General features: G+C 41.6%; 2 protein-coding genes across 4 annotated transcripts in view; one reads left to right on the top strand and one right to left on the bottom strand.

Moving 5' to 3' along the window:
* Positions 1-7,053, top strand: part of syne1b (spectrin repeat containing, nuclear envelope 1b) — a 144,035-nt gene extending 136,982 nt beyond the window's left edge. For both annotated transcript variants that reach the window (XM_077238824.1, XM_077238825.1), the window contains 4 exons: positions 59-271; positions 1,477-1,569; positions 3,647-3,705; positions 6,074-7,053. In XM_077238824.1, coding sequence (XP_077094939.1) covers positions 59-271; positions 1,477-1,569; positions 3,647-3,705; positions 6,074-6,323 — 615 coding nt within the window. In that variant the 3' untranslated portion in view covers positions 6,324-7,053. The remainder of the gene's footprint in view (positions 1-58; positions 272-1,476; positions 1,570-3,646; positions 3,706-6,073) is intronic.
* ccdc170 (coiled-coil domain containing 170) lies at positions 6,612-24,049 on the bottom strand. 2 transcript variants are annotated; one of them, XM_077238826.1, is made up of 10 exons: positions 23,919-24,049; positions 23,582-23,838; positions 22,045-22,189; positions 21,779-21,964; positions 20,686-21,003; positions 20,432-20,611; positions 18,589-18,762; positions 9,159-9,401; positions 8,305-8,520; positions 6,612-7,860 (listed from the first exon to the last, which is right to left on the bottom strand). In XM_077238826.1, exons 1-10 carry the CDS (start codon positions 24,027-24,029, stop codon positions 7,576-7,578), a joined length of 2,115 nt encoding a protein of 704 aa, XP_077094941.1. In that variant the 5' UTR covers positions 24,030-24,049; the 3' UTR covers positions 6,612-7,575. The 2 variants fall into 2 exon arrangements, with proteins under 2 accessions (XP_077094941.1, XP_077094942.1); XM_077238827.1 differs by lacking the exon at positions 6,612-7,860 and having other exon boundaries at positions 8,355-8,545.
* Between the last annotated feature and the right edge of the window lie 241 nt (positions 24,050-24,290).

The raw sequence follows: 24,290 nt of genomic DNA, 5'->3' as shown, positions 1-24,290 counted from the left end.
AGCATATTTGGGCTACAACTTTCTATGCTTGCTTTGATTAAACACGATTGTTCCACAGCAAATCCGTCGAGAGTTGCTGGACACGCAGCTGAAGGTGGCGTCCCTGCAGGACATGTCCCTTCAGCTGCTGGTCCACTCGGAAGGCAGTGACTGTCTGGAGGCCAAAGAGAAGGTGCATGTGATTGGGAACCGACTCAAGCTGTTGCTGAAGGAGGTGACACGAGACATTAGGGAGCTGCAGAAGACCCTGGACATCACCAGCAGTCAGCAGGTTAGTTACCAACATTGTCACAAAAACATGGATGCCACCAGTTTGCTGGTTATTAACCAAAATAATATTAGTGTCTGGAAATTAATTAACTCTTTCCCCGCCATTGACGAAATTTTCCGGGCATGTTTCACTATTATTATATGGTAGGGGGATGTTATTACGCAACTTTAAAAAACGCTGGGAAAGCATTAAATTAATCAAATTCAATTTGTTGCACAATGAACCGGAGTGCTGAGGCTCAGCAAACATCCAACGACGCAGAATAACTTAAAATGATTTCAATTGTAATTAATAATATAAATAATAATATTAGTAGTAGTAATATATTAAAACAATCTAACTTCATTTAAAAAACCTAGAACATACATTATTTAAACTTTATATGTATTGTGGTTAACTAATTTACCTTATTGATTACATATAACCTATGTTGATTAATAAATAAGTATATACAGTATATTACCGGTAAATTTATTTTAATATTATATTATATAGTATTATATAGGGGCATTCGAATTTTGTGTTGGAAGCTTTCAAGTCAAAAATGTTGAGAATCAATGCTCTAAATGTTATTTGATGTGCAGCAGTGTTATATTATTACCACTGAAACTCTAGTTTTAATTAATATTGTGAACTTTTTTAGTTTTTATTTGTATTTGTTCCATTTTATTTAAATTTTGGTTAAAGTTTTAGTAATTTTGTTGTGTTTTTACCATTTTTTTACCAAGCGATAGTTCACCCCAAAATGAAAATTCTGTCATCATTTACTCTCCCTCAAGTTGTTCCAAACCTGTATAAATTTCTTTCTTCTGCTGAACACAAAAGATCATTTGAGGCACCATTAACTTCCATAGTCCTCTCCCCCCCAACCCACACACACACCCATACTATGCAAGTCAATGGTGCCTAAAAACTGTTTGGTTACAAACATCCTTCAAAATATATTCCTTTGTGTTCAGAAGAAGAAAAAAATTCATATAGGTTTGGAACAACTTGAGGGTGAGTAAATGATGACAGAATTTTCATTTTTGGGTGTACTATCCCTTTAAAGATTATTTTATTTAAAGTGACGAAATAGTTTTTATGGTTTTAGTTTTCTATAATAACCCTGATGTACAGTAATAAGCTTAATCCAGTTTTTATGTCTAGTTTAAGTTTTCTCACACTCTTTTTTCCAACCCCCAACAAACACACACTCTCTGTAGGACCTGTCATCATGGTCGTCTGCTGATGAGTTGGATACTTCGGGTTCCCTGAGCCCCGTGTCTGGACGCAGCACTCCCAGTCGCCAGCGATCGGTAACACATCACCCTCATGTTCTGTTGGGCCCTTCAAAGATCAGTGTTTGCTTGTCACGTTGAGGCGGTAGTTTGACACTTGAATGTCCCTGAAACTTGGCCTCCAAAAACACACTTGACACCTTATTAGCATATTGCTCAGAGTTCCTCCAAAACTCAGAACCTTTCCCAGCATGCTCTCCTCTAATGCAAGAGCCGCATCAAGACTGGAGATGTGATTTATCCCTGTTATGTTTCCACATCCCGTTGATTGATCCAAGTGCATTTTACATCCTTAAAACAACTAGTCACACCTGTATCACACCCCTTAATTCTGGTTTGGTTGGTTCCTCTATTCATTTTCCCACATTCATGTTTATTCTAGATTCCCACACTTTAGTCTTCAAGGAATACTGGTTCTGTGAAAAAAAAAATGTCCAGGTCATATTTAACCTCAAAATCAAAAAAAGAAAGTGTGAAATTATATTTAGCATGAAGAATTCATACTTTGCACGCGACGTCACAAATCTTGCCAGGACGTCGCCAGTTTTAATATACAAAAGTTGCTGTTTTGAGGTGTAACGACATGCCAGATAGTTGTTGTGCGATTGGATGCACTATTATTCAGAATAATCGCGTTAAGAACGTGCATGTAACCGCGCTCATTCCCCGAAAGTGAAAGTAGAAACGGACTGAGCTTTCGGCATCTGTCGCTGCATTAACGCCGCGTTCTCTAGAGACGACGATGGATATAGCGGTATAGCGACGACTATCTTAATTTACTGGCTTAATATTTCTCTTGTGGACCTACATTAATGACAGTAAAAAATTAGAAGAATATTTCTTTTTAAACAAGTTTTTGAAGCTGCTTTTGATTTTCACAGATGGCAGAGTTGTGCTGTTCGTAAACTAAAGACTGTTTTTAGGCCTATATCATTTTAGTGATATTATTCATATTTAGTAATTGTATTGTTTTTAGTGTTATTAGTGTCATTAAACATTTTGTTAATGTGCTATGGAAACAAAATAGCCTCACTATATAATTGATTGTAGTAATGGGCCATTTTGTCAGCGTGTGTTGCCCGCCAGGTATCCATGGTAGTCACGTGACTGCAAAGTATGAATATTATGCCTTTTTTGGACAATTGTTTTTGCATTGCAACATTATTTTCATGACTTTTCATTGTCAAGATGTTTTATTTAATTTTTATTTATAAGAATTCATGTCAGATTCTCATTACAGTAATACAATGATTTTTAATTACATAAATCAACAAAAATGATTACTGTTATGTAAGAATATTTTAATAAATAATATTTAATAATAATATAATATTGTATATATTATAATATAATATTACATTTTATGCTATTTAAAAAAAAAATTCATTATAATGTACATACTGTGTAATGAATATAATATAATGAATGATTTGGGCACACTTTAGATTAGGCTCCAATTCTCAATATTAAATAACTTTTAACTTTTTCCTCAGTAAATGAATGCGTCCTAATTACTACTTATTAATAGTTAGTAAGGTAGTTGTTAAGTTTAGGTATTGGGAAGGATTAAGGGATTTAGAATATGGTCATGCAGAATAAGGCAATTATAAATGCTATATAAGAAGTAATAAACAGCCAATATACTAGTAATATGCATGATAAAAAACTAGTTAATAGTGAGAATTGGACCCTAAACTAAAGTGTTACCGAACATTTCGGGGTAAAATACGCTTGCTTATCAAAATAACATCGAAATGCAAAAAAAATCTTAATGGTGGACTCACCTAAATTCCTGGGTGAAATATGACCTTTGACACGTGAGAGTCACTCTCAGAAAACAAGCCATTTGTCCAGTGAAGAAATGCATGAAATTATGCTTAAAAAGTCTTTTGGATCGCTTGTTGGCAAGGTCATTTTTTCTGAGAACAGTGTCATGAAGAACCAGTTTCTTTGTCACCATAGAGGTGCTGTCACCCCCATCATTTGATTTTGTTGGTGCTCTTCTTTTTTGGGTTCTTTCATCAGTAGCTTTGTCTTTATTTGCCTGGACTGAAACATTCTTTCTTTCTTTTACCCCCCTGTTCATTGCAAACAGCCACGGGGCAAAAGTAGTCTGTCACAGCCCGGAGCCTGTGTGAGCAGTCCACTTCACAGGTACCTTTCTCCTGGTTTCTAGAACACTCGGAAGATAATGGAACTCAACCCATGACCTGACCGCAGGCCCCTAGCGCTAATGGGTCTGGGTTGACCCCTAAATGGACAGTGTCCTACAAACCTGTTAGACCACCCTTGCAGTGGCCCAGCGATTGAGCTTGATATGCATGCAGAAAGGCTCATGCTGATGACTTCCATCATCTTCTGTGATTCTAGACACTGCTCAGGTTAGGGAGCTGAGATAGACACTACGAAGGGAGCTCGTGCACCAGGCACAACACCTTTAAAAAAACATGCTTGTTTTATGTATTTTTCATCTGATCCTTGGCTGTAAATATGGCTGCTATATACGCTAGGCTGCTTTTGCTGCTGAGCCGTTCATTTTCTTGTCTATTCAGCAAGCGTCTGCAATGAACAATCTTGGCTACAGTCTCTCTCTTTTTCTCTCTCTGGTGTGTTACATCCACTCTTTCACCGACTAATCAATCATCTTCTCCCTCCTCCGATCTGCCGTCCGTGCAGTTTGATGAGACTAGAGAAACATCACTGTGCCGCACATAGACTCATTGTCAGAACACACAATAACATATTCCAGTGGTTCTCAGCTGCTGGGACAGTTCTGAAAGGAGTGACAAAGCCCAGTTTGCCATAACATGTCAGCATTAAAGGTGGTTAGTCACAAACTGATGTTTTGTGTTCAGGCATGGTGAAATTACAATATTTTTTGCATTATAAAATGTTTAAAGATAATTAAAAGCAGCGAAAATCTGGTTTCCTATTATATGCCATCATTGAAAATGGTTAGTCACTCACAAATAGTTGTTTTGTTGTGGGTCATGGTGAAACTACAGATTTGTTTTTATTATAAAATAATTGTTTATAATTAAGATTTAGATTGTCCCATTAATATAAAACATAATGCCATCAAATCTACTTTAAAGATGCATATTCACAATTAAATGACCACATCGTTATAATATTTTTATTATACGATGTTTGAAAAAAAAAATAAGACTATTGTCCCATTAATATGAGATGCAATCCCATTATGTCCCCTTTAAAGATGGATATTCATAATGGAATTGCAACATTTTGTTTTCATTTATATATTTAGTAAAAGATAATTATTAAACAGAGAAAAAGAAAGCCTTTCAGTGTTGGAACATGAATGAATTTTCATTTTTGGGGGAACTATGCCTTGAATATTTTTTACAATAAGATAATAGTTATTTTAAGATCATTGTAGGATTATTACATAAAATTAAGAAATATCAAACTCAGTACAATATTCAAAATCATATAAAGAAAAATGAGTTTGCGCAGAATGATAGATAATGAAATAATATTTTATATTGTGGAGACTTTTCTCAGATCAATGCAACATTGAACTGCAGGATTCAACTATTTGAAGAGGTATTTGCATTTCTAGTCACTTTCTACCAGTGATTAGTGTTTCAAGGAAGTCTAAAGTAACATTATTTCAGTGATTTGTATCTAAATCAACTTGTTATTACAGTCAGTTTGTCTGCTGTAACCGAGATATAAGTATCTTGCTCAGAGTTGGTGATCGTTCATGGATTGCACCTTGTTGGGTTCAAACATAAAACATTTAGTTTCATCCAGCATATTTCTTTAACCATTAGGCCACAGCACCCGCACACAGATATTAAAGGGATAGTACACCCAAAAATGAAAATTCATCATTTACCCCCCCAGAAGTTGTTTCAACACTGTATGAATTTTTTCTTCTGTTGAACACAAAAGAAAATATTTTGAAGAATGTTGTAACCAGACAGTTGATGGACCCCATTGACTTCCATAGTAGGGGAAAAAAATACCATGGAAGTCAATGGGGCCCATCGACTGTTTGGTTGATGGAAAGAAACTCATACAGGTTTGAAACAACTCGAGGGTGAGTAAATGATGACAGAGATTGTATTTTTGGGTGAACTATCCATATAAGGAAATCTCTTTGTCTTAAGCTGAAAATAGTTGAGCTGTGCTTTTTTTCTGTTAGCATTCCGTCTGTTTAACAACGCTTTGACAAAAAGGCATATTTATAAAGAATAAAATGTCGCTTTTGCTTTTAAATTCTACTGAATATTTCAAACTAACTCTATCTGTGTCAAGCTTGGGCAGCTAATGTGTTTCAAAATATCATATAACAGACAGAGATAAATATGCATTGAGAAATGATTATCCATCCAATAGATATGAAAGCCTATTTAGGGAGGAACTATAGATGTGAATCAACACAAAAAAAATCCGTTAACAGTTTTAGAAATAGCTACACAACAAATGTCATTTCTCCTATTTACCTAGTTTTGCATCTGAGCATTTCCACCTCTTTGTGCCGTCTTATGTTTAGCAGGTCTCGCAACGCCGCTGGATCCGTTTCCTCCCATTCTGAGGAGGAAGAACCACCGTCCTGGTGCAAAACCTTCCTGAAGCGTGTCCTGTGGGCCGCTCTACCCCTGCAGATCATCCTGCTGCTGGTGGTGGTCGTGGCCTGTCTCGTGCCTACGTCTGAGGAAGACTACAGCTGTGCCCAACTCAACAACTTCGCCCGCTCCTTCCACCCCATGCTCAGCTACACCAACGGGCCTCCGCCCATATGAGCTCCACTATGAAGTAAAAACGCCAGCTCAACATTGGGTTTCTCCCTAAACTGGCAAATGACATTATTAAGAGTTTGGCAGCCAAAGTGAATTATTATCGTGTCCTTGTACAGCTGCTAATTTTACAGTACGTCACTGAGTCTCGTGTAGATGTTTGAACAAAGCCTATTGCACTGGAAACTGCTGTCAGGTGTTGTTAGTGCTACTGATGTTCTTCCATATTTGACCTGCAGGAGGAAAATAGAGCGTAGGATATTAACTCAACACTGGGACTGTCGGAAGAGTTAATCAGGTCTAAAGGCCTTTTTTAATCATGGGAAGATCGAGTTTATTGGAAAAAAACTGAAATGTGTGTAATTGCTTGTATCAAATTAATAACTTGTAAAAAAAGAGAGAAGATAAAAAATGTATCAACTCTATATTGCAATTATTTTTTATATGTATTTTTGGCATGTGGTCATCCTTTGGTTTTAAAACGATAATTGATTTCATTGAATTTGTTGTTGATTTTTGTTTTGATTTTTGATCTTAACTTACCTGCTCTAATATTCAAGTTAACTGTCATGAATATGCTTTACTATATGTTAACCACTGATCTCAAAGAAAAAGATATTTATGTATGTACAGTTTGCTAAGGCCTGAGAAACCTTCGCAATGAAAACACACATATGATATACACATATACTGCTGATTAGTATTTTTCGTTAAAATAAAAGATAAATGACAGTAATCTAATTGTGAATCATAATTTTTTTCTTACCAAAAGAAATTTCTGCTTAACTGATTTGCACATAATATTCACAGGGTTGTATTAAACACTGCCATCAATTCATACTTCCATTAGGTGCTAGAAGTCATATTGTTCACAACAAACCTGGTAAAACATTTCATTTTGCCCTTTTGTCAAAATACACAGTTGCTTTTGAATGTTTATATATATATAAACACTTTTTGTTCCCAGGAAGGTAAAGTTAAAGAATCTACTAGCAGGTGTTAACTGGCACATGCTTGCCAGATAAAACTGGAAATATTTATTAACCTTCTGAAACATCCATCTTAGACTAGCTGGTTTGGTGCTGGTCTAGCTGATGGACTTGTGTAGCCATGTTGTTAATCATGTCTTGCTAAAGCTTTTTAACCAAGGAAATTGAGCAGGTTAGCCTAGTTAAGAAGCGTGTTCGAGATACCAGAACATCAGAATCCAATCCACATCATATGCAGGCTGTGCAGCTACAGTAGGATGAACATGAATCTAGAATTGGAGGTTATTATCACCGTGGGCCGCTTGTCTCTCAGATGATGTGCTAGAGGGAGCTGGCAGAGCCTGGGGTTTGAACTCGTGAGAATGAGCAACATTTATGGAGGAAACTGGACTTTCCCAGATGCGAGGCGTGTGATGCTGGTGTAGATGAGCAGTACAGTGACAGTGACATGATTGGATCAGAACCTCCAGCTTTCTGAGAACTTCATAGTTTGGCACGCAGCCTGTGCAGTCAACACCCAACATCTGAGACACCACCGTGTAGAAGTCCAGCAACTGTAATGTACAAGCATACTTGTTACTTTTAAAAATGTTAATGCATTCCCATGTTCAGATAGACATATACAGTGTGTGTGTGTGTGTGTGTGTGTGTGTGTGTGTGTGTGTGTGTGTGTGTGTGTGTGTGTGTGTGTGTGTGTGTGTGTGTGTGTGTGTGTGTGTGTGTGTGTGTGTGTGCTTATGCATATAAACTCAGCAAAAAAGAAACGTCCCCTTTTTCAGGATACTGTGTTTTAAAGATAATTTTGTCAAATCCAAATAAGCGTTACAGATCTTTATTGGAAATGGTTTAAACAATATTTTTCATGCTTGAACCATAAACCATTATTGCGGGGCAGCTGAAAGTGAGAGAATGTTTCTTTTTTTTTTGCAGAGTTACAGTATATTACCATTCAAAACTTTGGGTTAGGATATGTGCAGATATGTGGTCACACTCAGTACCTGTTTCTGACTGTGAGAAAGATCTGCTATGGCACTAGACTGCGTGTCCAGGAGTCTTTGGGCTTGTTGGATCTCATCTCTGGCTCTGAGTTCCTGGTTTTGCAGCTCTGACTTGATGGTGGTCAGCTTCTTCTCAGTCTTTACCTTGTTCTTCTCAAGCTTTCCCAGATTCTTACTCTGCTCCTCTAGGGATTGGTTTTGTTCCATCACTTTGATCTTGTTGCACCAAAGACAGCAGAAACTGAGCATTTATAAGCATCGCTACTCTACACAATTTACCCAATCTATGAATGTTATTGATCTTATTGTGAACAGTTCATCCATGCGTTATTTCATCTTTTAACCTGATGAATCTGAATCAAAATGTCATAACTCAATCTTCAAGTGAAACATATACTGTGTTTCTTTTTCAATAATCCAATTCTCTTAATTGTATGTCACCATATGGAAGGAAAGATCTGTTGCACTTCTATTCTTTTGTGATTTTTAAACATAAAGGATTGATTTAGAACATATACATTTATGGATTAGGCAGATTCTTTAATCCAAAGCAACTTTCATTGTATTCAAAGCACATCGTTTCAGTAAATAAATTCAGAAACTAAAACACTGATCAGAAGAAACTAGTGCTATAGTGAAACATGAGCCTTTCTAATCTCTAAACAAATGTATAGTCAAATCAAGAACCCTATACAGAGTTGGTCATTTGATGCCCTCAAAGCATTCTTAAGATAAACAGTTTTGTATATTTACAGATGCACTTTTGTATAATTAAAAATGGTCTTATTTTTTTTATTTTATGCTGAAATGACTCTGTGTGGTGAGGGTCTGTGGGCCAGGGCTCTTCCCTGTACCTTGAGCTCATTGGTGTGGGACAGCTGGGCTTTCAGCTCAGTGTTGGAGAAGCGTAAGGTGCTCAGCTCCGCCTGCAGTCGATCCACCCGCTTCTGGAACTTCTTACAGGCCAGAGCAGCATCATCTTTCTCCACCGCCAGAGCTGAGCGGCTCCTCTTCTCCTCCTCCAGCTGAACCACCTTCCTCCTCAGCAGCTCCAGGTGAAGCTCTTTACTTCCTGAACGCTCCTTCTGTTCTTTAAACTGTAGCCATGGATGGAAAGATAGCCAATTGTAATACATAATCAAATAATATTAGGAATGCTGCATGGTTAATATTTAAAAATTAGATCAAGATTTATATTTAAGATTTACATTTCAGTCATAACAACTTTTAGTGTGTTTGCCATGAAAATGGACGTGACAATGTTGCTACATTTGGTCTTGGAATAGATCTGCTATGCTGCTGCTGCTGTACAATGTAGCATACATGAATAATTGGACATAGCAGATCTATACAGGTGGAGCTGGGGAAGGTGGAGGGTTTCTGAAAGCGTACTGTAAATGCTAACCAAGTATTGAAGGTTCAAGTATTAACAAGCTCATTGGCTACTGATACAGCAGGAACCAATCAGATGTGCTCTATATAGAATGATGTGATTGCAAACAGATTGAGTTAAAGACCTATCAGTCTGTGCCATATAGTTTCATGACAGAACGTACTCGGTTACTAACGTAACCTCGGTTCTTTCTAGAGAGGGAACGAGTACTGCGTAATATCTTACGCTATGGGGAAAACCTCTTTTCCACGAGATATTGAAGCCAAAAATTATCCTTAATTTTGAATTAATGTAAAACGCTGTGCGGCAGCATGCAGACATAGGCAAGACGGCTCGCGCGCCTATTGCTGCCCTGCGGCAACAGCAGCACCCTATCGAGAGAGGCCCTGCTGGACGTGATACCCAATGGGGGCGCTTCGCGCCCATTTCGTCCCGTCCCGCCAGAATAGGCGTGGCCTATAAATACGCTCGACAGGCTGATACAAAATGGTTTTCATCACTGAAACGAACAAGCGCTGTTGTATGCATGGCAAGATACGCAGTACTCGTTCCCTCTCTAGAGAGAACCGAGGTTACGTTAGTAACCGAGTACGTTCTCTTACGAGTGTATCTCTCGTACTGCGTAATATCCTACGCTATGGGGAACACAATGCAACATTCCATGCGTACTGGGATCCGACACCAAAGTCCCAAGGGCAGTAGCCCGGGGCAACTTTAATTTCAATTTTATATTATCATAGTTGCAATTTTGTGTTGGATTAATGTTGCATTCTTTACCATTAAAACATTAAAAATACATTAAAAACATTAAAAATACTAAAAAGAAAGATAAGACGTAGTCACGTAGTCTACGTCACTTTAGCCGCTCAACAGAACAGTTACCGCGCATTTTTTAAACTTGATGAGTTTTTCGCCGGCTTACTCGTTTCAATTCGTCATGGATATCCGTAAGTGGTTGAAAAGCCCACCAACAGTCTCCTCTGCCAAATTGGATTCGACACCGACGCCTCCTGATGTTGTAGTTGGAGAAGGGAACCCTGGACGACAGTCTGAACCTGATGCTAGTAGCTCCATGGAGCCCGACCCTGGGCCTGGCAGGACCTGCACGTCAAGTGCAACCGCGACTGGTGCAGCATTTGAGCCACAACTGCCTGTTGAATCAGTGGATGAGAGTGACCTCGGCTCGGACAAACCCAAACAGGTTGTGTTGAGGAAATATCCAGTCAAAATGTTTGATTCAAATAAATGATAATTTTCCTCTAGCTGGTATTTGAACATGGACTATCTTGAGTACTCGGTGGAAAAGGACTCGGCATTTTGTTATGCCTGCAGGAAATTCAAATCTGTTTCATAGGACGCGACCTTCTCCATTAAGGGATTTAATGATTGGAGACATGCAATTGAAACAGGCAAGGGCTTAAATAAGCATGCATCTTCAAAAGAACATTTAGCCTGTGAAGCAAAGTGGAGAGATTCAGAAAAACGTAGAGAGAGAGGAAAAGAGATTTCTACTCTCTTAAATTCAGAGCAACTGGCTCGCAACAGATACTACATGTCAGCCGTAATTGATATGCTGGTGTTTTTAGTGGTGAATCAATTGCCGTTACGTGGAGATAATGCTGGTTTTGCCAGTGTGCTGCTAGATGATAATAGCTCCATGGGGCTGTTTTTGTCTCTCTTTGAGTACACCATGCGAAAAGATCCCGAACTGACAAGGATTACAAAAACAATTCCACAGAATGCACGCTATACAAGCCCACAGATACAAAACGAGATTATCGAAATGATGAGCAAACTCGTGACAGAGGAGATAGTGAGACAAGTCGGCGATAGCTGGTATTCAATTAAAGTGGATGGCACACGGGATCCTTTAGGCCAAGAAAATATATCTGTAGTTGTGCGTTTTGTTGACGAAAACTATGGTGTGTGTGAGCGCCTCTTGGTAATGGCCACATCTGAAAAAGGTGATGCAGAGACTCTGACAGGTGTCATCATTGATGAGCTCACCAGCGCCGGACTCAGCACGGACAAAATCCTGAGTCAGGTTTATGATGGCGCATCACTCATGTCTGGGAGGCATGGTGGTGTGCAGAAATTGCTCTAAAACAAGCTGGATCGTAACATACCATATATTCACTGCTTTAATCACCAACTTCATCTGGTTGTGATTCATGCCATGTCCAGTGAAGCAGCTGCCGAGGATTTGTTTGGAGTATGCAACATGCTGTACAACTTCATCAGGAGGCCAACCATGGCTATCCTGTACAAAGGCGATACCCTGAAACGTCTCTTGGACCAGAGATGGACTGGCCACTTGGCAACGGTCAAAGTTGTGGTGAAGAGTTTTCACGACATATCCACATTACTGACCGAGGTGGAAAACACACGAGACGTTGGAACGGAGGTGCGCGTCGAGGCTACGGGGCTGCTTCGTGCCATTATGCAGCGCAGTTTTCTTTTCATTGCTCACCTTGTTATGAAACTGTTGTCACTTTTCGAGCCGCCAAATAGACTACTACAGCCCGAAGATATGGACTTGTTTACTGCGGTGACACTTGTGAACAGCGCTTCTGACTGCGTGAAGACACTGCGCACACAAAACGAATTTTCTGCACTGTGGGATCTCTGCGCTCCTCCAGCATCAAGCACCGAGGCTGTGCTGGTGACCGACCCTGGTCCAAGCAAGAGAAGACGCACAATTAACATGAACCTCCGCGGATTTGTAGTTGAAGAAACAGTTGGTCAGCCACAAAGTGACACAGACGAAAAGACTGAGTTTATGAGATTGTTTTACAGTGTTATCGACGCTGTGCAAGGAGAGATGAATGCGCGTTTTGGAGAGCGCAGCAGCGAGCTCATTGGCGCACTGGCTGCTTTGAACCCAGAGGCCGAGGATAATTTCCTGGACCCATCAAAGGTAACCCCTCTCCTGGTATTAGCTGGAACTGATGTGGTTGAATCTGAATATACTGTGGCTCGTGAGTTCCTGGTGAAGAAAATGACTGACACCCCGATTCCCCCCGAAGATGGAAAATGGACAATAGCCAATATCCTCAGCACATTCAACTGTGCGCTCCAGGCTATGCCGACTGTTCTCACAGCCTACACCCTTGCCCTAACTTTAGGAGCTTCCACAGCAATGTGTGAAAACTCATTTTCCACGCTCAAAAGCGTCTTCTCAGAGCATCGGCGCAGTATGCTGCACAGACGCAAGGCCCAGCTGATTCAGCTTGCTTTTGAAAAGGACCTCACTCACAAGTTTAAGTCCGAGTGGAAGGATACTTTGATGAGGAGGTTCTGCTCAGAGAAACGCCGGCTCCCGCTGTACTGACAGGAGGGACGGGAGAGAGGACAGCGCTCAAAGTACCGGTAGGTTTAATGTCTCTCTCTGTGCGTGTGTATGCGCGTGTATGTGCGTGCGTGCGTGTGCGTGTGTGTGTGTGTGTGTGTCAAATGGCAATGCATCCCTCTGTTGACTGCTTTAAGATGCAATGTTTGAGAGATGCTTCTGGTGTTCATCTAATATGTTGTATTATAGTCAAGTGTTTTATGTTTATATTCATAACATTGCTTCTATGTGGTGTAGGCTGCTATACGCTGGTCATATTGCTGTTAGTTATGTTTAACGTGATGATTACGTGCTGCACGAATAGAGTATACAATTAGGCTATTATAAATAAATATACATACTGTAGGCAGGCTAATAATAATTGTGCCCGTCCATGCATTTCATATGCCCCCCTTAAGACTGAGGTCTGGCGACGGGTCTGCATATAGTGCATAATCACCGTAGACTCACAGAGAGTCGGAGAAAAGAGGCTACAAGCATCATTCCCCATGAAATAGCATCCCACAGGAGCTAGTTATGTTAACAGTGTTTCACGCAGACAGGGTGAGCGTGTTCAGCCTCAACTGGGTATAAGTACGGGTTATTCAACACCCATGGAGCTGTTCTATCGATCAGTGAGTCATGCACAAGCAAAACTCAGCATTCTGCGCCGGTGCAGCGTGGCAGATAGTACTGAATTCTAGACCGACAGCAGCTTGGCCTGTAAGGCGGGAACCTCTAGGTTATAGAACCTTATAAATGTAGACGGCGAGGCCCAGCCCGCCGCCATACAGATATCATGCAAGGAAATCCGGCTAGACCATGCCCATGACGAGGCCACGCCTCTCGTGGAGTGCGCTCTGACACCCAAAGAACACTGCAGGCCCTTAGAAGTGTAAGCCAGCGCTATGGCATCGACTATCCATCTGGATAGGCTCTTTTTTGATGCGGCCAGTCGCTTGGAGCCTCCGCCAAACACCGGGAGGGCGCACAGGGAAATAACCTGGGCCCTGAACGGTGTGTTGAGGGATTTGGGCACGTACCCGTGCCTTGGTTTGAGTATGACTTTTGAGTCATTAGCTTCATTGAAGCAAGAGCCACAAGAAATACCGTTTTGAAAGACAGGTGTTTCATGTCTGACAAATGGATTGGCTCGAATGGGGCACCTTTCATGGCTTCCAGTACCGTTGAAAGGTCCCACACAGGGACTAAGGGGGGTCTGGGAGGATTCAGCCTCCGAGCTCCCCTGAGGAATCGCACCAGGTCGTTTTTCCCCAGTGACTGGCCAGACGTTGGTTTTGCAAATGCCGTTATGGCCGCCATGTATACTTTGAGCGTGGACGGGGTTCTACCCTTATCCAGCAGCTCCTGAAGGAAGGAGAGCACTTCCGTAACCCCGCAGTCTACGGGTGAAAAGCCCTGAGCTTGACACCAGGTAGAGAACACTGACCATTTCGAGGAGTAGAGCCGTCTAGTAGACGGGGCCCTAGCCTGCGTGATCGTGTTTAACACTCCCTCCGGGAGGTTAGCGGGTACCCGTTGATGGCCCATGCATGTAGGGACCATAAATCCGGGCGAGGATGCCAAATCGAGCCCTTTGCCTGAGAGAGGAGGTCTCTCCTCACCGGTATAGGCCACGGGGCAGTGCTGGTCAGCCGCATCAGGACTGGGAACCAAATCTGGTTTGTCGAGTGCGGAGCCACGAGCAGCACTGGGCATCTGTTTTCCCTGATTCGTTCCAGCACTTGAGGCAGGAGCGAGACGGGGGGAAAAGCATAGAGGGGACAGCGGGGCCATACGTGGGCCAGCGCATCCTTGCTCTTGGAGAAAAAGTTCAGACAGTGAGCGTTTTCCTTGGACGCGAACAGGTCCACCTGCGCTCTGCCGAATGTCTCCCACAGCAGTTGGATCGTCTGCGGGTGCAGCGACCATTCCCCTGCTGGGACATTGTCTCTGGACAGTCTGTCTGGTCCCAGAATCAGGTGACCAGGCACCTGCGCTGCTTTCAGTGAAAGCAGGTTGTGCTGAGCCCAGACCAGGAGGCGTTCCGTCAGCCTGTAAAGGTTTCGGGACCTGGCGCCGCCCTGGCGATTTATGTATGCCACCACTGACATGTTGTCCGACCGGACTAGGATGTGGTGGCCTTTTATCTGGGGACAAAAACGCCACAGCGCGTTGTTGACTGCCAGCATTTCCAGACAGTTTATGTGTAGAAGCTTTTCCCGTTCCGACCACTGGCCAAAGAACAGTCTGCCCTCGATCAGCGCTGCCCATCCCGAGGTGGAGGTGTCCGTGGACACCACCATCACACTCGAGGGAGTCCCCAGACTCACGCCTGACTGATACCAGTTCGGCTATTTTCCAAGGTTCCAGAGCCGAAACCCATTTCATGTCGACCCTGAGGCGAAACAGACCAGAGGTCCATGCCTGGGGCGGAACTCGCGCTTTCAGCCATAACTGCAGTGGGCTCATGCAAAGCAGGCCCAGCTGAAGTACCGAAGATGCTGAGGCCATGAGACCCAGCATTCTCTGAAACCTTTTGAGCGGGACTATAGAGCCGCGGCGGAAGGATTTCGCGGCGCGCTGAATGTCCAGTGTGCACTCCGGCGACAGACGTGCTGTCATAGACAGCGAGTCCAGCACTGTTCCCAGAAAAGACATTTTCTGGCTGGGAAACAGCAAACTCTTCGCCCAATTGACTGTAAGACCCAGATTCTTGAGATGCTCGAGTAATGTGGCCCTGTGTTCTATGAGCTCTGAGTGTGATCGAGCTAGAATCAGCCAATCGTCCAAGTAGTTCAAAACTCGCATGCCCTGAAGTCTCAGGGGTGCGAGAGCCGCGTCCATGCACTTCATAAATGTACAGGGTGCTAGGGACAGGCCGAACGGTAGGACTGTGTATTGAAATGCCTGGCCCTCGAAGGCGAATCTCAAGAATCGCCTGTGACGTGACGCAATCTGTATTTGGAAATAGGCGTCTTTCAGATCTATTAACATGAACCAGTCTCCCTGGCGAACTTGCACAAGGATTTTCCTGGTTGTCAGCATTTTGAACTGGTTCTTCAAAAGCGCTTTGTTCAACTGCCACAGATCTAGAATGGGTCAGAGACCCCCGTCTTTTTTCGGTACCAGAAAATATCTGCTGTATAGCCCCCCTTCGCTCTGAGCCTGAGATAAAGGTTCTATGGCCCCTTTGCTCAGTAGTTTCGCTATTTCGGCTCGAAGTAGATGAGATACTTCGTTGATTACCGTGGTTTCGACACGCGCTGTCTGACGGCGGGGACGTCGAGCGAACTGTAGCGAATAGCCTCTTTTTATAGTGTTCAACACCCATTCTGATACCCCGGGAAGCTTTGCCCTAGCATTTGCGTAAATGGCTAGAGGTAGAATGAGATCCGGGCTCTGGCCGGCACAGAGCTTCGGTGTGCTGAGACCTAAAAAACCTGTGTTTAAAGTGTGCGAGGCGGGGGGCGCGGCGATCACGGCGAGCAGCCTGGTCGCGCTCGATTTCTCTATGACAGATTGTGGAGAGTGGGGTTTAGCGTGTCTGTGAGAGAATGTGGGCGCGGGACAGCGGGCACATACACTGCACTGAAAACACCGTCGGCTTGCGCTGACTGAATGTGTGTTGGTTTCGTGGGACACGCATCGTGTAGTGTTTGTGGGCACTGTGTCGTGGGCACATTCACTACGTTTGCACAATCGACATGAGTCGATTTTATTTGTGCTAGCCCTGAACTGTGGTGGACTGTGTCTGTGTGTGGGAATGGGCACTGAGACGTGGGCATTCTTACAACACTCATAACACCATCGGCCTTGCCCGGGACACCAGAATTTTTTTTATTGGATTTATCTGGGTAGCCGTAAAAACGGCTTTTGTGTGCAGGCAAGCGGGCAAATGAACCGGCTCGTTGACTGCTAAATACACTGGAACAGTCACATCGCATGGAACTGGACGAGCGAAATGTTTCGGTGAAAATCCGGCCGCAGTGAGATTTGAACACCGTCGCTTTCCTAGGATGGCTAGGAAGGCTTTGAGACCTCGGGCTTGATCTCGATCCTTGGCCGGGGCCCGCGCTGAGGGGGGGGCGGCGTCCAGCTGAGCGATAGCACGGTTTCTGTTCTCGGGCCTGGCGGCGCTGAGAAGCGGCAGCGGGTGGTGCAGGCTATGGCTGTGAGCTCTGGGCAGACGGCTGTTTCGAGCGACCTGCTGCGGAGCTAGAGCGCTCCGGGAGGAAGTGCTTCATAGCCTGCGATGTCTTTTGAACCTCCTGGAATCTGTCCGCGAAATCTTTGACGGCAGATCCGAAGAGGCCCGCTGACGAAATGGGCGTGTCAAGAAACACAGAACGCTCCGTATCCGTCATCTCAGACAGCGTTAACCACAGGTGTCTCTCAGCCACGGTGAGAGAGGCCATGTTCCGCCCAATGGCCTGTGCAGCAGATTTAGCGGCGCGTAGAGCCAGGTCTGTAGCGCTCCTTAAATCCGCAACACTGATCGATCCCGCGCCGATCCCGGGCACAAGCCGCAGGATCTTTGCATCTTTAAAAAGATGCTAGCTCTTTTAGAATACAGAGACAGAGGGAGAGTGTGAGTCGCAGCGGCGAACACTCACTCTTAGCAGTGAAAAAGGATATTAACGCCGGAAAGCGTAGCAGGTACGGCGGCTGAAGGCAGCGAGGTGAAGGCCAGCGGCTTCAGGCTCGAAGGCTCGTCCCGCAGAAGGCTTACTATCAGACGGCGCGGCTTCTCACTCCAGATCCAGCAATGCAGTAGTGCTTCGCTGAAGAGATGAAAATCAGTTTGTATCAGCCTGTCGAGCGTATTTATAGGCCAAGGCCACGCCTATTCTGGCGCGACGTGACGAAATGGGCACGAAGCGCCCCCATTGGGTATCACGTCACGCAGGGCCTCTCTCGATAGGCTGCTGCTGTTGCCGCAGGGCAGCCAATAGGCGAGCGAGCCGTCTTGCCTATGTCTGCATGCTGCCGCACAGCGTTTTACATTAATGCAAAATTAAGGATAATTTTTGGCTTCAATATCTCGTGGAAAAGAGGTTTTCCCCATAGCGTAAGATATTACGCAGTCCAAGAGATACTCTCATAAGAGATATTGTATTTTGATTTTACATTTAAACTTAAAAGTTATATATATATAATTTTTTTCTTAATAAAAAAAATAAGATTTTATATTTATATATTTATAGATATAAGAAAATAAAAATTATAATATACATTTTAAGAACTTTCCTTTTGACTGAATGTTATTGTTGTACTTATATTTAAAATCAAATGCTAATGGTTTTTTAAAAAAAATCACTTGCTATTTTTTGTTTTGATTAAACCATAAATATTACAAAACTAGACATTTGAAAATTTCACAAATTATTATTTTTATTTCACTTTTTAAATGTTTGTTACGGTAAATTTTAAGTTAGTAAAATTGGACAGTAATTTGTAACATGTTTTATTATTCCTCAGAACCCCCAAATTTATGCACCAAAACATTTAACTAAATTATTGTTTGTTAGGCTCATTACTGCCCTCTTTGACATGTCTGCACCTTTCTCTGAAGGCTGTAGATTTGTGTCTTGCTCTCCAGTAACGCCGTCCCTTCCTGCCTGGTAAGCTGTTGTGCTCGTGTAAGAATGGCCTCAAGTCTCATATCAAATCCCAGATCTGCAGCAACATGATCCACTTTTAACTTCTCTGAGAGCTGCTCCACAAACCGGAGGTACTACAGAGGAAGAAGACCAATGACATTACTGAGAGGTCATTTTAGGACATTTATGATGCATTCTGATTATGATTAAATTCCAATCTTTGTTTTAACATGACAGCGGGCACTGCCATTTGTAACTTAATTGTGCAAGGCTTCCGGTGTCGTTGGCTTAAAGTTATTTTTTAGCTGTACACAACAGCATGTTGTGTGGCTGATATTACAAACCGGTATTTCTTATAATTTTATAATTCATGTCAACTAGCAGTCCTTAGAGTATTATTAGACTGTCTGCTTAATATCTGCTAACACTTTGTTTTGATGCTCCCCAACCCAGGCAGCAACATAGTGTCGGCCCAGATCCGGGTCACATCTGGTATATGTGGATTCAAGGTGTACCAAATGTGGGCCGGATCTGGGCCGACACTATGTTGCTGTCTGGGAACAGATATTCTACTCACTAGAAGTAACTTTGCAACTACTGTACATGTCAACTTATTCTACTAACCCGAACCCTAAAACCTACTTATAAAGTTACTTATAGTTGGTAGAATGTCTAATGTGGACTATCGAAAAAAAGTGTAACCTATTAATTTAATATATTGTTATAAACACACAGGTTTGTAGTGCAGTTAGTTTTACGATTTACTGCACTATTCTTCTAGTTATTTACCTATAGTGGCTAATTAACTGGAAGGGCCCTATTTTAACTATCTAAGCACATGGTCTAAAGCGCACGGCGCAAGTTCACTTAGGGCGTGTCCAAATCCACTTTTGCTAGTTTAGCGACGAGAAAAATGGTTGGCGCATGGTCTAAAAGAGTTGTTCATATTCTCTTAATGAGTAATGGTCGTATTGGGTATTACATGCATTAAACCAATCAGAGTCTCATCTCCCATTCCCTTTAAAAGCCAGTTGCACTCGCGTCATGGCGGATTCGTTATTTACATGGCGGAATTTGCAAGCGGAAAAACTGAACGTGTCTCCAGAGTGGAAACGGATCTGCTCGTGTGCGAGGTTAAAGCATGCAAGCAGACCATCAACAGGACAAGCCAGATTCCACCATATCTTTATGTACACAATAATAATCTTTTACATTGTAATCCTTTTATTTTTAATATTTGGCATGTTTGTGTGCTGCTGCGCGTCCCTGTGTGTGTGTAATAAGCAGAGTGTACACACGTTGTGGACCCGCCTATAGGCTCACATTACTGATGTGCCCTTTAACCCTTTGGGGTCGACAAACGCGCCGGCGCGTTTTGCTGAATTTTCTTCACATAGTAGCACAATAGACTTAAATGACAACAAAAAAAAACCTGCACCATTGACTTTAGACCAGGATGTTGTTGGTCAATGGCGCAGTCTTTTTCAGTTGCCTCAAAATAGCAACGTGCCTACAATGCGCCTAAACATACCTCGTTCTCAGGCCAGCACGCCCATGGGCGAACAGATGGGCACAAATGCATATGGCATTTAAAGAACGTGGCGCAGGAAGTGAAAATGATAACTGTGTGTGGCTGAAACTAGAAAAAAACACTCGCGTCGCACCTGGCGCTGCATTGCCCCGGGTGTATGAGTCTCCCACATTTAAAAACAACATTCTTGTTACAAAATGAGGTTGTTACAGTGCCCAGAAAAGTTTTACAATGTAAGCTCAAGCTTTGGCGGTATGAATCTACTTCCTCACATGCTGTTTGTCCTGATTCATTCCATCTTTGCTAACTCCAGAAGTCAGCAGCTCATCCTCCAGACTCTGTATTCTGTCCAACAGCTCCTGTTTTCTCCGTTCAGAGCCGTTCTGATGCTCTTTGAGACTGGATAGCTGCTCTGTCACCTCCGCCAGCCTGCCTTCCATTTCCATCTGAGACTAGAGCACGCAGAAAGCACTGGTTGAAAAATAAGTATGCAATCTGTTTTATAATAGTGTGGAATGCAAATGACCTTTCGTGCACTTTTCTCTCTGGTACAAAGAGCTGTAAGTGCCTTCAATATGTCGTTCTCTGTGTGTGGAACAGGAAGAGACTGATGGTCCAGCAGGGCTTCCACATTCTTCATGAAGACCTTGTGGTGACTGTGAGACGCCTGAGCTTTGTTCTGGCAGCCGTGGAGTTTATTTTCCAGATCTTGAGACAGATTGTCATAGTGGCGGCAGCGCTGCTGTGCAGACGCCAGCGATAGTTCAGTCTCCTGCAGGGAGTTCTTAAGGGTCTGGTTCTCCCGCTCTAAACTTAGTTTCTTCAGGGAGATAAGATCCAATTCCTGACAAAACATACAGTATATTTTGCAGATATATTCTCACTGATTTTGCTTTACAGGAAATATACTTCAAAAAAAAATTCCTTTATGCAAAATATATTTACTTCTTATGAAGTGAAATAAGCTACTGGTCAAAAGTTTGGAGTACGTAAGTTTTTAAATAAATCATTTTCATTTGAATGATTTCTGAAGGATCCTAATGTTCTCAGAACTGTTATTAAGAATGAAGGAACGTTCTTCCAGTAACATTAATAGAATGTTCGTTCAAAGTTATCTGGTCTTTAATAATGTTTTTAAAATGTTACTGCTTGTTTCGGAATATTCAGAGGACATTCAAAAGTAACATTCACATAATGTGTACAAAATGCTAAAATGGAATGTTCCCTTAATGTTTGTAAAACTAAGAAAAAAACTTTTTTAAACATTTAAAAAAACTGCACATTTTGAACATTCAGAGAACCTAACGAGAATGTTAGAAAAATGATCTTATAACATATTTTTGTTAGCTGGGATCATGTGACGCTTAAAGACTGGAGTAATAACTTCTGAAAATTCAGCTTTGTTTGCCATCACAGGAATAATAATTATTATTTTAAATTGTACTATGTTCCCAATATTTCCAATCAAATAAATGCAGTCTTGATGATTCCAAACTTTTGACCGATAGTCTATAATAATAACCCAGACATATTCTGCACAGGTTTTGTCAGATTCACCCTAAAATATGCTGGTGTTGCAACAGTTGTGTGTTTAATTGCATAATTGATCTGAAGGATACCTGTCTGTTAGAGTTCAGCTCATTTGCTCTGGAGGCTGAGAGTGTCTGTTCACGGTCTACATCAGTCACCAGTCTCTTTACTGTTTCTCTGCTGGCTTTACACTCCACCTCATACAACTTCACACTCTCCTCTAAAGAACAATTGCAACTCTTCAGCCGATCTCTGTCCTTGAAGCACGCATCCACCTTATCATAGAGAGATATGTTAGAGATCAGGAGAATATTAAAGTAGTGGCAGAAAGCATATGCCTGGCTAAAACACTCACCACGGATACAATATAATCCATAGGATCCACCTTTCCTGCCACATTTACAGAGGCTTTGTTTGCTAATGTTGATATAAACTCATCACATCTTCTCTGGGTCTCAGTGGCTTCCTGTTTTGCCTTGTTGCGTTCTGAAAAATATTGTCTGAAAATTTGTACAGTGATTATTAAAAGAAAATGACCCATGGAATAAAATCAAATACCGATGATGCTATAATTGATCTAGGTAGGCGGTGCTGGGGAGGCGGAGGGTTAGAATAAGAATTTCCATTGTGTGCAGAGATAGTAAATTCGTTTTGGTTATTATGGTAAATTGTGATGGATACGTGAATTCGATTATCTGGAAACATTACTTTAAATGAACATAGTTTCATAATTCAATTCAATTCAATTCAAATTTATTTGTATAGCGCTTTTCACAATACACATTGTCTCAAAGCAGCTTTACAGAAAGTGCATAAGTGAACTATTCATATATACAAAGCCATTTGTATATATCAAACACATTGATTGTATATCATGCAATTAATGCAGCATTCATTTTTTTTCGTAATCTTTTGGCTAGCGTTACATATGATCACTCTCTTATTCAAGCAAATGCTTTTAAACCATTCATGCACGGTAAGACAAAATAGAATCTCCTGTCTGTGTGACACATACACACTCGTGCGCACCAGAAAGCGCTTCAGACAGGGCTTGCACGGACAAAAACACAAAATTATGCCAAAATGGCCAAGTATCTTGTATTTTGTCAAGTATCCTCGCAAGTTTTCTTAAATGTATGTAAAGAGTTTTGTGTCAGATCCACGTCATGTGTGGCAGTTCTTAAAGTGACAGCAGTCTACCAAACCTGCTGCTTGATGTCAATCATTAATGTTAATTACAAAGAACAAAAGACAGAGAAAACAATAACTTTTTGTGCAGTTTGACTGGGCAAGTAAAAATCTAAACAGGTCTGACTGGGCCAATAGAAAACATTGAGCCCTGCTATATTGAAGGGCGCAGGTAAATGTGGCATTTATTATAATGGGTTTATATGATGATTGTTTTAAGTTCACTTGAATTAAATGTTGTTATATTATTTAAATCCTAATACATGTAAGGAAAATTATAGCTTTCAATTATACTGTAATGCTGAATGCCTATAATTAATGGCTAAAATTGAGGGAAAAACTCTATTTCCTATAGACATCAGTTGTTGGTATGGTGATACTGGCCTTCATTTATAAAAAGATGCCATTAAAAAAATATTTAAAATATAGGCTGTCTTTATGCAGTGTCTACATTAATTTGGAGATTAAATGTGAAATTATTACAATATAATAATACATTTATACTGAAAAATATTAGGTTTTATTAATCACAAGTTATTTTTTATCGATTGACATCACTAATATATATAAAAAGCATCCCAGAATCCACCTTATGACTTTGAAGAGGTACAAACAACTGTTATTCTAAAATGTAAAACATAGAAATAAAAAAAGAAAGGCTAGGTGTGTGCAAACTTTTGACATTGAGTACTGTAAATGCTCACTTTGACTTGATATCGAGTTCCATTATTTTCTCCTTGATTTTCTCGTTCTCATTCGTAAGTGTCTGTATTCTCATGTCCATGATGCTTTTGGAGGAGGTGATGGAGATCATCTCTTGCTCTGTGTTGTAGTTGCGTTCTCTGAGGGAGCTGACGAGAGACTCCTGTCTCGCCTCTTTCTCTTTATGTCTATCTATAGCATCCTTTAAGCTCTTCAAAGTCTCTTCCTGTGATGCAACTTTGGATTGGCTTTCCAAGAACTGTTAAAATGAAATGTGTTATTATTTCACAAAGAGAATGTCCATCCAAAACACCCTGAATTGCCAGTGAATATATAAACCTGTGCCTGGAGGTTGCTGTATTTGGCCTGCAGGACGGCCAGCTCCTCACGGGCCGTCTCAGTGGCCTCTTTATAGTGTGTGAGGTGCTGCTGGATCACAGACTCCTCCATTGCGAAAACACTGTCAATCAAACCTGAATGTTGACAGACAGAACCTGATGTCTCCATAGCAATAGTAGCATTCACAATGAATATTCATAATAACTTTTTATAATAGTAATAAATCAGAGAGGGGATCTGGGGATATTATTTTACTCTGAATTACAAACAATGCGGTTCAATTTGATTATAAATTAACAACAAAAGCACGTCTATTACTAGATGGTCACAAAAGATACGTTGAAACATTTAAATTAGTTGTGACTAAGTTAG

This window comes from Siphateles boraxobius, unplaced genomic scaffold, assembly GCF_051911475.1.
Source record: "Siphateles boraxobius isolate OS27281-9 unplaced genomic scaffold, OSU_SipBor_1 22, whole genome shotgun sequence".
Classification (NCBI taxonomy): Eukaryota; Metazoa; Chordata; class Actinopteri; order Cypriniformes; family Leuciscidae; genus Siphateles; species Siphateles boraxobius.
The sequence above is the reverse complement of the archived record's forward strand: the minus strand, read 5'-3'. Positions and strand labels throughout refer to the sequence as shown.